Source organism: Scyliorhinus torazame, chromosome 14, assembly GCF_047496885.1.
Source record: "Scyliorhinus torazame isolate Kashiwa2021f chromosome 14, sScyTor2.1, whole genome shotgun sequence".
NCBI lineage: Eukaryota > Metazoa > Chordata > Chondrichthyes > Carcharhiniformes > Scyliorhinidae > Scyliorhinus > Scyliorhinus torazame.
This window is the reverse complement of record NC_092720.1, coordinates 71,347,340-71,359,046: the sequence shown is the minus strand read 5'-3', so window position 1 is coordinate 71,359,046 and position 11,707 is coordinate 71,347,340. Positions and strand designations below refer to the sequence as shown.

The following is an 11,707-nucleotide window of genomic DNA, read 5'->3' as shown; positions in this document are numbered from 1 at the left end:
AAAGGTTGATGAAGGTTGTGCAGTGGATCTTGTGTACATGGATTTTAGCAAGTTTGACAACATGGCACTTTGGTCAAAAAAGTAAAAGCCCATGGGATACAGGTCAATGTGGCAAACCGAATAAAAAGTTGGCTTAGTAACAGGAAACAAAGGGTAATGGTCGCTGTTTGCCCTTCCTAATGGAAAGTTGTTTTGTGGTGTTCCACAGGGCTCAGTGTTGGGACCTTTACTGTTTCTGTTATATATTAACAATTTGGACCTGAAAGTGAAGGGCACGATTGAGAAATTTGCAGATGACACAAAAATTGGCTGAGTGGTGGATAGAGGATACCTATAATCTCCAAAATGATATTGATGGGTTGGTGGAGTGGGTGATAAAGTGGCAGAGTGAATTTAATACCGAGAAGTGTGAGGTTATGCATTTAGGGAGGTCAAACAGTTATAGGGAGTACACAATAAATGGGAATATCCTGAGAGGGGTAGATGAAGTGAGAGCTCTTGGCGTACAAGTACACAAGTCCTTAAAGCAGCAGTTCAAGTAGACAAGGTTGTAAAGAAAGCATATGGAATGCTTTCCTTCATTGGCAGAGATAGAGAACATAAAAATAAGGATACAATGTTGAAATTGTGTAAATCACTGTGAGGCCGCAACTGGAGTATTGTGTGCAATTCTGGTCAACACATTACAGGAAGGAATTGGTCTGGAGTGAGTGCAGAAGAGCTTTATAAGAATGTTGCCAGGGCTAGAAAAGTGTAGCTACGAAGAGAGATTGGATAGGTTGGGGTTATTTTCCTCGGAACAAAGAAGGCTGATGGGTGACTTGATTGAGGTGTGCGAAATTATGAGGGGAAGAGATAAAGTACCCATGGAAAAAACACAACCTGTTAGTGTCCAAGTCACACACTAGCTCACTTGGAAATATATTGTTGTTCCTTCACTGTTGCTGCGACAAAATCCTGGAACCCCTCCCTAACACCACTGTGAGCGCACCTACACTGCACGGACTGCAGCAGTTCAAGAAGGTGGGTCACTTCTCAAGGGCAATTGGGCTGGGCAATAAATGCTGGCCTTGTCAGCGATGCTCATTCCATGACTGATTTAAAAATGCAGTATCTTGGAATAACCACATTTGGATATATTTACAATTACCATTTTCTTTTCCATTGATTGGAACACCATGCGTTTCCTTCAAAAGATCTACAAGTATGTAATACTTACCAATGTTTTCTGTACGATCTAGCAAATAAATATTTTGCTTTCAGCCTTCCTTATGCTATGCACCACTTAACTGACAGGTGAACAAACAGGGAAACTTGTTCTTAGGCTATTGTCCATGGAATTCTGAAATTAGATATACGAATGTGTGCCAGAATTATCGCGGATGACTTTCCTTCTACTTTTCCTGCCATATTCATGGGAAATGAAAAACTTAATTGCCTTCTAGATAAAGCATTCTATGAACAATACAAATAAATAGTTCAAGTATCTCTATTTCCTGGTTGTCGGATATCAAATTCACAATGGTACCTTATAAAGATATTATAAGAATCTTCAAACTGATTCTCTGGAATCTTTAAACTGATTCTCTATTTTCCCTTTCTAACCAGTTTTGAAGTCTTCATGCTGTCTAAATATTTTCTTCTGTGTTCCACTGAACCGGAAGGTTTGGATTTGAGAAATGCAAACCCCCTTTGGGGGGTTTACTTTACATTCCTGCACTGTACCACTGGTCTATGCTACTTCACTCATCTGCAGACATCGGAGGGCTGCTGGTCCCCTACATGCCAACCATGTCTTTCCTAGTTGCTCGCATTTCTATGCTGCTTCTTATCCAGAGTATAGATTTACTTTATATTCCTGCACTGTACCACTGGTCTATGCTGCTTCACTCATCTCAATGTATTCCAGTTCAGCTCCATTAACTGCTTCCTCATTGTCTCAAAATTCACCTGCCTAAAATAGGTGTATTTTCCTGATGCCGCTGGGGTGGATCATGGGGACCGGCAGAGCAGAACGTAGAAGGGTAACCAACTGTTTCTCTCCACAGATGCTGCCTGACTTCCTGAACATCTCCAGCATTTTATTTCAGGTTTCCTGCTTCTGCGGTATGTTGCTGGGTGGTGGGTGGGTGGGGGGGATTAGATCAGCTGTGCTACCTTCTGGCAATAACCTCCGTTATCTAATTTCTTAAGGAAGTGAAATCTCAGTATGAACACTTTCAATAATGGGGTCTTTGCTTAGCCCTGACCTCCTGGGTGATTAATTGATGGGACGCCACATTGGGCGGTGGAGGTACAGGCAGATTTGTTGGTACACCGACTGACATTGTTGGTATTTAGGCATTCACAGTCGGGTCTCTGACTTGCCTACCTAACTCCCCGCCCCCCGGTCGGGTATTTTTTCAAGCAAAAGCGTCAGCAGGAGGTCCGATGGCTGGAGGGAGGGCTACGAGTTGGCTCTGGTTTAAAAATAGTCTGCCGTCCTGCAGTCTCTCTGGTCGCCCAGCTCCAGCTCGCTTCACAATCAATGTCTGCCCTGAACAGCATTCTGGGTTAGGAATGTCAACATGGCTGCAGACATCGGAGAGCTGCTGGTCCCCTACATGCCAACCATCCGAGTGCCGAGATCAGGGGACAGGGTGTACAAGAGCGAATGTGCCTTCTCCTTTGACTCCCCAGTAAGTAGGCAGCGGTGGGGCGGGCCGGCCGCGCACATGGGAGGCTTTCTCGTTTAAAGACGGCAAGTTTCATGCTGATATGTGAATGACTGCACCAACTTGCGATGCTGATCTGCATTTGGGAACTTGCTGATTTAGCGACAGGCTCTGGACCGCGTTGCTTCTCTGAACGCTGTTTGAGAAAGCAGTGGACAATGTGTGTGAGAGAGACAGGCCGAGGGGCCACCAACTCAGCAATCTAACGGGACCTGAATATAACGGAAAGGATATCAGGGGGGAGGGTGTGTGTGTACCCTGGTCACTTCAACCGAAATAAGGAGGAAGGCAGTGTGCCGGTCGCCGGCAGTCAGGCAACTAGTATTCCAACCTGTCACTTGTATTTAGACGAGCAATCTTCAAGTTAAACAGGATCTGTGAGGCAAACCTGAAGTAAAAGATGTTAACATTACCTCTGGAAGGAAAGGCAGTTAAAGCCAAAGATGGAGGAAAATAAGTTTCAGAACTTCTAAACTCTCGTGTAAATTGGACATTATGGCACGGAAGTAATAGCGCTTTATTTAATTTAGATAAAACAGAAGTGTTAAAATGTGGTAAAAGGTGACTCAGCTGTTTGGCGTTCATCAACAGTGCCTGAGACAAGTTATTTATATACAGAGATTTTGGGCTCGGGTGTCGCAGCTCTTTTTTTTGTCCTGAAGATTTTGTGTGTACCGATTAATATTAAAAAAAACAAGGAAGTGAATCAATTTCATTAACAATTTATTCTGGAATAGTAAACACTTCGTATGTGGTATTTTTAGTTGTTATATCTCGTGTTCTTTTATTTGAGGTGTAATGTGATCACGGTGAGTACAGAGCGTGTGTTGTACTCCATCAAGTGGCTACAGAGTATATGGAAAGTGCTCACATCCCGCTATAAAATCGAACCCAGAGCCAGTAATTGATTTGTCTTATAAATACTGGTTAAATGTTTTATTTGCTGTTTTTAAGCTCACCTGATGAAGGAGCTTTGCTCGGAAAGCTAGTGATTCCAAACAAACCTGTTAGACTTTAACCTGGTGTTGTAAGACTTCTTACTGTGCCCACCCCAGTCCAACGGCGGCATCGCCACATCATAGCTATACTAACACTGCAATGGAAGGCTAGGGAGGATCTTAAGAGGTGGGATACACTGCACTTAATGTTGGTGGGGAGGGTCCAAGTGGTGAAAATGAATATTCTGCCGAGGTTCTTGTTTATCTTTCAAGCTCTCCCGATCTTTAAACCAAAGGCCTTTTTTTGGAAAGTGGACACGATCATTTCTGACTTTGTGTGGGCAGGAAAGGTGCCGAGGGTGGGGAGAACCCTTCTCCAGAGGCAGCGGGGTGGGGAGGGGAGGGGGAGCGGTGGGGGGGGAGGGGGAGGGGTGGGGGAGGGGAGGGGTGGGGGGAGGGTGGGGGGAGGGGTGAGGGGTGGGGGTGAGGGGTGGGGGTGAGGGGGAGGGGTGGGGGGGAGGGGGAGGGGTGGGGGGGGAGGGGGAGGGGTGGGGGGGGAAGGGGGAGGGGTGGGGGGGGAGGGGGAGGGGTGGGGGGGGAGGGGGAGGGGTGGGGGGGGAGGGGGGGGAGGGGGAGGGGTGGGGGGGGAGGGGGGGGAGGGGGAGGGGGGGGGGGAGGGGGAGGGGGGTGGGGGGGGGAGGGAGGGGGAGGGGGTGGGGGAGGGGTGGGGGTGGGGGTGAGGGGAGGGGGAGGGGGGAGGGGGTGGAGGGTGGGGGGAGGGGGAGGGGTGGGGGGAGGGGGTGGGGGGAGGGGGAGGGGGAGGGGGAGGGGGGGGGGAGGGGGTGGAGGGGAGGGGTGCGGGGGAGGGGAGGGGTGGGGGGGAGGGGTGGAGGGGGTGAGGGGGAGGGGGAGGGGAGGGGGAGGGGTGGGGGGAGGGGGTGGCGGGAGGGGGTGGGGGGGAGGGGTGGGGGGAGGGGGTGGGGGGGAGGGGTGGGGGGAGGAGGGGTGGGGGGGGGGAGGGGTGGGGGGAGGGGTGGGGGTGAGGGGAGGGGTGGGGGTGGGGGAGGGGTGGGGGTGGGGGGAGGGGTGGGGGTGAGGGGAGGGGGAGGGGTGGGGGTGGGGGAGGGGTGGGGGTGGGGGGAGGGGTGGGGGAGGGGTGGGGAGGGGGAGGGTGGGGGTGGGGGAGGGGTGGGGAGGGGGAGGGTGGGGGTGGGGGAGGGGGAGGGGGGGAGGGGTGGGGGAGGGGGTGGGGGGAGGGGTGGGGGGAGGGGGAGGGGGGGGTTGGCATTGCAGAACTTGCTTCATTATTATTGGGTAGCGAATGTGGACAAGGTGTGGCAGTGGTGGGAAGGAGAAGTGGTAGAGTGGGTTAGGATGGAGGCAGAATCATGTAAGGGGTCTAGTTTGAGGGATATGGTGATGACAGCATTGCCAAGGCTCTGAGTAGCTATTCGGGGAGCCCGGTGGTGCAGTGCATGGTGAAGATATGGAATTAGTTGAGGAGGCATTTTAGGTGGAAGGGATGTTGGTGCTAACACCGCTGGACGAGAATCATGGATAGCGGGGGGGATGGATAGTGTTTACAGGAGGTGGCGAGAAGTGGGGCTGGTCAAGGTGAGGGGTCTGTATTTGGAGGAAGGGTTTGCCAGTCTGGAGGAGCTAAGGGAGAGGGTAGAGCTGCCAAAGGGGAGTGTGTTCAGGTATCTGCAGGTTAGGGACTTTGCGCGAAAGGTCTGGAGGGGATTTCCTAGGTTGCCGGGATACACACTGCTGGAGCGACTGCTGCTTCCAGATGTGGAAGTGGAGGGAAGAACTGGGGATATATACAGTGGCTGGGGGAGCAAGGAGACAAGCGGGTGGTGAAGATCAGGGAGAAATGGGAAGCAGAATTGGGAGGGAAGATCAATTGGGGACTATGGAGTGAAGCACTGCGTAGGGTAAACTGGACCTCCTCTTGTGCAAGGATGAGCCTGGTACAATTTAAGGTGGTGCACATGACTTGGGCGAGAATGAGTGGAAAATTGGGAAGATTCTGGGTGGGAGTGTTTGCAGTCTTAGCCATAGTGGAGGAAGAGGTGGACCCGGACCCCTTGGTGGCGATGTTTGGGGTTTCAGAGAAGATACAGAGGAGGGGAGAGGAGGAAGGCCAATGTCGTGGCCTTTGTCTCTCTAGACGGCGGCAAATTTTTCTGGAGTGGTGGTCGGCATCGCCACCGGGGGTAGCAGCTTGGTTGGGTTACCTGTACGACTTCCTGCGATTAGAGAAGATAAAGTAAGAGTTAATGGGCTCTTCAAGGGGGTTTGAGGAAAGATGGGGGATGTTTGTTACCATATTTGAGGGGCTGTTTGTCTTGGGGGGGGTGAAAAAGGGTAAAAGTCTGTATTGATGATCGTTGGCAGGTACGTTTCCCGGGGTGTTTATTCGCTGTAACCTGTTTTGATCATGTTTGTAATAAAATACATCTTTTTAAAAAAAACACTGCAATGAAGTTACTGTGAAAAGCCCCTAATCGCCTCACTCCAGTCCTGTTCGGGTACACAGAGGGAGAATTCAGAATGTCCAATTCACCTAACAAGCACGTCTTTTGGGATTTGTGGGAGGAAACCGGAGGAAACCCACGTAGACATGGGGATCAGGTTGGATGACAAAGTGGGAGGAGACTCATTTGGAGCATCAGTAACATCAGCGTTCATAAATATTGGGTCTTTAACATAGTAACATGTCTTAGGTTGCTGAACAGGAGTGTCATCAAACAAAATTTGATGCTGAGTCATACAAGGAGATGCTGGAATAAATAACCAAAAGTTTAGACATGGAATTACATTTTAAAGAGGTTTTTAACAAAGGAGGGATAAAGAAATGGAGAAGTTTGTGGACGGAATTCTAGATCTTGAGTGTCGCGACAACTGAAGGCATCATTGGCAATAGTAGGGCGCTGGATATGAGAGACAAGCATTGGAGGAGAGCCGAGAACTTGGGAGAGTTGTCCATTACAAACCCACTAATCCTCAATGTGTAAATCATAATTCCAGTCACCAGGGAAAACAGTGCTGAACATGCAATTCTGTTTGTAGTAGTGAAGAACTGAGGGCAAACCACATGAATTTAATATACATTGCTGTGACTTTGCAGTGGGAGGTCTTAAAGAATTCTATTATGTTATTTTTTTTGCTAAATCGTTGAAAAGCTTTACAGCATAGATGGCATCTATTCTCAATAAAATATTTTTATTTGCACAAAGTTGATTGCTGACAGTGTGACAAGTTTACACATTTTTGTTATAAATGGGGAGGTAAGAACTTGTGGTGGGAAAGGTTGGCACAAAACTGGCACCAAGGAGTAGGGTTTGGAAGATCATATAAAATGATTTAGAAACCATACTTATTTGCCACAAATGTGATTACACTGGACGAAACACACTACAAAAACTGAACAAATAGACTCGAAAATAGAAATATTCAGAATCAAATTCCGAATTAAATCAAAAGTATGAATTGATATTAAATAGTACATATATGGCAAAATCATTTACCTGATTTGAAGTCCAATATTGTTTGGAAAAAGTATGATGTCTCCATATGCAAATCATATATCTCTGCTAACTTTGCTTACTGTTGAATTCTAAATTTTATAAGGAGTAATAATAGTGTTATAATACTGCTGAAAAATAAAACATTAGCTAGGTTTGTGGGAATAACAACTTTTATATTTCTATAGAATCTTGAACTTAAAAGTTCACTGCTTCACAATGGCGTTAATAAAGCCACTTAAGGAGATATTATGGCTGATCACCAAAATGATGGCTGATCACCAAAATCTTGACCAAGGAGGTAGGTTTTCAGGAGCATTTTAAAAAAGAAAAAGAGAGGCAGAGATATTTAGTGAGGAAATTCTCGAGCTTGGGGCCTCTGTAGCTGAAGGTATAGCCAACAATGATGGAGGGAATAAAATTGCGGATACTAAAGAGGTCCAAATTGGAGGTGGGTAGATATCTCCGGGCTGTGGGCATGCCGGAGATAGAGGTGAGTAGAGGGTGAAATTTGAAAACCAGGGTGAGAGTTTTAATATCAAGACATTGGCTCCTGGTTAAGCAATTTAGGTGAGCATGCACAGGATTGGTGGGTAAACAGGTGCCACTTAGGACACCGGAAGCAGAGTTTTGAATGACTTATTTTGCTGAGGGTAGCATGTCGAGGGCCAGGCAGAAATATGCTGGAATAGTCAAGGCCGCAGCAATAGATGAGTGTTTCAATAGTGCAGGAAGTATTGTGGTGTTTCAGAGATTGAAATAGCCATCTTAGTCATGGAACAAACGTGGTCAAAAGCACAAATCCGGGTCAAATGCACCATCGAGCTTATGACCAATTTGAACATGAGACCACCGGAAATTAGAGCAGGAGTAGGCAATATGGCTCCTCAAGCCTGCTCTGCCACTCACTAAGATGGTGGCTGATTTGATCTTGGCCTTACCTTCACGTTCCTTCCTGTTCCTCATAATCTTTGACTTCCCTACAGTTCAAGAACCTGTCCATCTTAGCCTCAAAAAATGTTAATGACTCCGCTACCAGAACTCTCTTAGGTAGAGAATTTCAAATATTCACAACTATCTGAGAGAATGAATTTCTCTTCATACCCATCTTAAATTGACAACCGTTTGTTCTGAAACTATACCTCCTAATTCTACACCCCGAAAGGAGGTTCAGCCGTAGACAATTATCAAGGAGAGAGGAGAAGTTGGTGGGTTGTGGCAAGGATCTGTTACGATCCAAGTTGATGTTATAACTGATGTGAAGATTCCAGAATTGAACCCTACCACAAAAGACCGTAACTTATTTTATAAAGCTTGGAGGACCAGAGTCACAGTACCGCTAATTAGGTTCAACAAAAACATTTAACTATGAAAACATTGGATTATAATGCAATACTGCTTTATTCCCCTTTAGCTTAACAATTACACACAAGTTTTAGGATTAACATGGTTTACAAAGTACATATTTAAGCTACAATGGTCTTATTTAAACACAAAATCCCTTTTAAGCATCCAAGATGATTCTGATCAATACATACACTCTGCTCTGAACCCAAGTTAGTGTCTGTGAGTCAGGATCCCTCCAGATGATTGTCACATAAGAGTTTACAAACTTTACTCCCAAAAACATGCTTTCAAATCTTCTCTCATAATAATGCTTTCCCTTGGCAGTTTGCATTCTGAAATCCAGTCCACGTTTTCCAAATTACACTTTTAAACAGAGCTTCTGCTCTACCTTTAACAGCAAATCAAGTCCAGGATTTTCAACTCCCCCTTTAGAATTTCTTTTTCTTGACTGCTGTACAAACTGTTCACAATTGCTTTAATACTTGATTCTCAGACACTAGAAAATGGCATCAAACATTTCATTTACCACTGAAGTTTGCTGTCCCACTTCAAATTTAGTTACTGAAATTGTCTCTTTAACTCCGAACACTTTGTTTATTCTTCTTTGAATTCTTCTGAACAATACCTTGGTCTCTATTCTCTTAACTCCAGCCGTCTGAAATATTCTTTTTGTCCCAATTTCCTCATTATCTGGACTGTAACTTGTTCCTTAGGAAGCTTGCATCTTTGCAACTCTCTTGTCCTGTATAACTTCTCCTGGCAGAGTTGAGAGATGTTCACTCCCCAGTGTGCTGTCTCCACATGCAATATGTGCAGCTAAAACTAAGACTTAAAAGTTTTTCTGCCTTTCAAGTACTGCAGTTGCTAAGCAATGACTGCTACTACTATTTATTCTTCTCGCTGTAACCCATTCTAAGCACAATAGAACCACAGGTGGAATTAAAATCAAGCCCTACAAATACAAACACCTTTGTCCAGCATGAATTTAACTGTAATAATTGCCGTTCCATGCACAGAAGCACTACATTATACACACTTAAATCTATACCTCATTTCTAATGTTTACCAGCACAAATATAAATCCATCAAAACTACCTTTGTTTTCCTAACAGGTCAAATACAATGGCTTTGGTCTTCCCAATATTTAATTGGAGGAATTTCCTGCTCATCTGGTACTTGATATCGGACAAGCAGTTAAATTGGACAGACTAATTAGGAGCCGCATGCAGAGTTTGTGACTGTAGTATTATTTGTTATAAGAGGGCTTTTTCCCTACATGCCAAATAATTGTGTATATTTTTTTCCATGTTTTAAGAAGCAAAATGTCACAAGTAATTTGAATTAGGCAGCTTATGATTTCTGAAACATGATATAAAGGAAACGTGCATTAGATGTACCATTTTCACATAGCGACATATAGATTTTATATAGATAATGAATTAAACAACACACCAGGCTAGTGCACGGTCAATTCCAGCCCTAAGTGACAGCTTATAGTCTATGTTCAGGCCTCTGCAGTCCAAAAGAACAGAATCCAGAGGCTTGCTGGAGGAAGAATCAGCCCTCACAGTGGCCTTCTGGAGAGAAATTGGCTGGATCTTTTTTGGAGAGTGTTAGTTGGATCTCTTCAGTGGGCTGCCAGACTCAAAACTGAAACCAAACTCAAGCCTTGAGACTCTGGGATCAGATTCAATCACCAAGTGTTACCGGGCAGAGCACGGCCTTTTGGGCTAATTCATTGGCCACCAGTCAATCAATCAGACCGAGCCTTCACTGATGCCGGCCAGCCTGCAATCACCAGTTTAAATCAGCACAGCCTTCCTGATTCATCTGTTTGAATTAAGGGTACAGGTTGCTTGCCTTAAAATGAGGTGCCCATCAATCATCCATGGACCAAACGTTTTCCAGTGTCAGCCATGGAGTTATTGGCCTCACACAATGTGGCTGCTGGCTGAGTTTGGATATTTTGGCCCTTTCTGCCCATTTTACAGGGAAGTTTCAGTTGGAAAAGTGGAAATACGTGGTATTCTCCTTCTGTGGGGAATGTCGAAGGGGTACCAGATGAGGAGTGTGACAAACAAGCGACACTCTTCAGACCAGGAGAATGTGCGTGGCTCAGCTGGGGAAAGATGGCGGAGGAACCTATGGTGTCATTACCCGCACATCGCCCACACAATGGCTGACAGAGCAGTTGGCTGAATTGCTTGCCGCTGAGTTTAAAAAACAGAGACAGGCAGCCTCCGAGGACCTGGCGAGGGTGCTAGATTCGGGCTGCCCTGGAGAGAGTGGAGCAGAGTGCTTCGGTCCAAAAGGTGGGGGAGACGGGGACCGAACATGAGGATCGGATTGCCTCTTTGGAGACAGATACTGACGATGGCAGATGGTCAGAAAAAGTTGAGGGAGGAGTTCGACGACTTGGAGAACTGCTCAAGGAGGCAGAATTTGAGGATCGTGGGACTGCTTGAAGTTATTGAAGGTACGAAGACCACGGAATATGTGGCCATGATGTTCGAGAAGTTAGTGGGGGAGGGGGCTCTTCAACCGCCCTCCTGAGCTGGACCGGTCACACCGGTCGTTGAGGAGGCAACCAAGAGTGGGGAAGCTGCCACGGGCAATTATTGTGAGGCTGCACCGGTACCTAGACAAGGAGAAGATTCTGAGGTGGGCGAAAGAGATGTGGGAATGCATCTGGCAAGGCAATACGGTTTGAATTTACCAGGACGTAGGAGCGGAGATGGCCAAGCGAAGGGCCAGGTTTACTAGGGTAAAGGATTTGGATTTGATTTATTGTCACGTGTGAAAAGTATTATTCTGCATACAGTCCAGACAGATCATTCCATAATTGGAAAAACAATTAGGACTTGCGTAAATACACCGGTCCTATTCAGGAACAAGGTATGGTTTGGGATGATGTACCCTGCTCACTTGTAGGTCACACATGGGGAAAGGAGTACTACCTTGATATGCTGGAGGAGGCGAGTAACTTTTTAAGGGATTATGGACTGGGGCAACTTTGAAGCCTTTGGATTCTGGTTGAGTGTGCCTGTGACCTGGACTGGGAAAATGTTATTCAGTGGAGGGGAGAGATGGTATGTTTTCGCTTGCGTTTGTTAAGTTTGTTTTTGTTAGTATTACCCACTCTGTATTGTTAATTATGTTGAAGATGAAGTTTGCACTA

General features: G+C 46.3%; 1 protein-coding gene across 1 annotated transcript in view; it reads left to right on the top strand.

Moving 5' to 3' along the window:
• The first annotated feature begins 2,389 nt into the window (after positions 1–2,389).
• The window catches only part of LOC140389801 (ubiquitin carboxyl-terminal hydrolase 13-like), a 196,822-nt gene continuing 187,504 nt past the window's right edge, over positions 2,390–11,707 (top strand). The window contains exon 1 of the mRNA XM_072474337.1: positions 2,390–2,678. Within this exon, the coding sequence (XP_072330438.1) occupies positions 2,568–2,678 (111 nt within the window). The 5' untranslated portion in view covers positions 2,390–2,567. The remainder of the gene's footprint in view (positions 2,679–11,707) is intronic.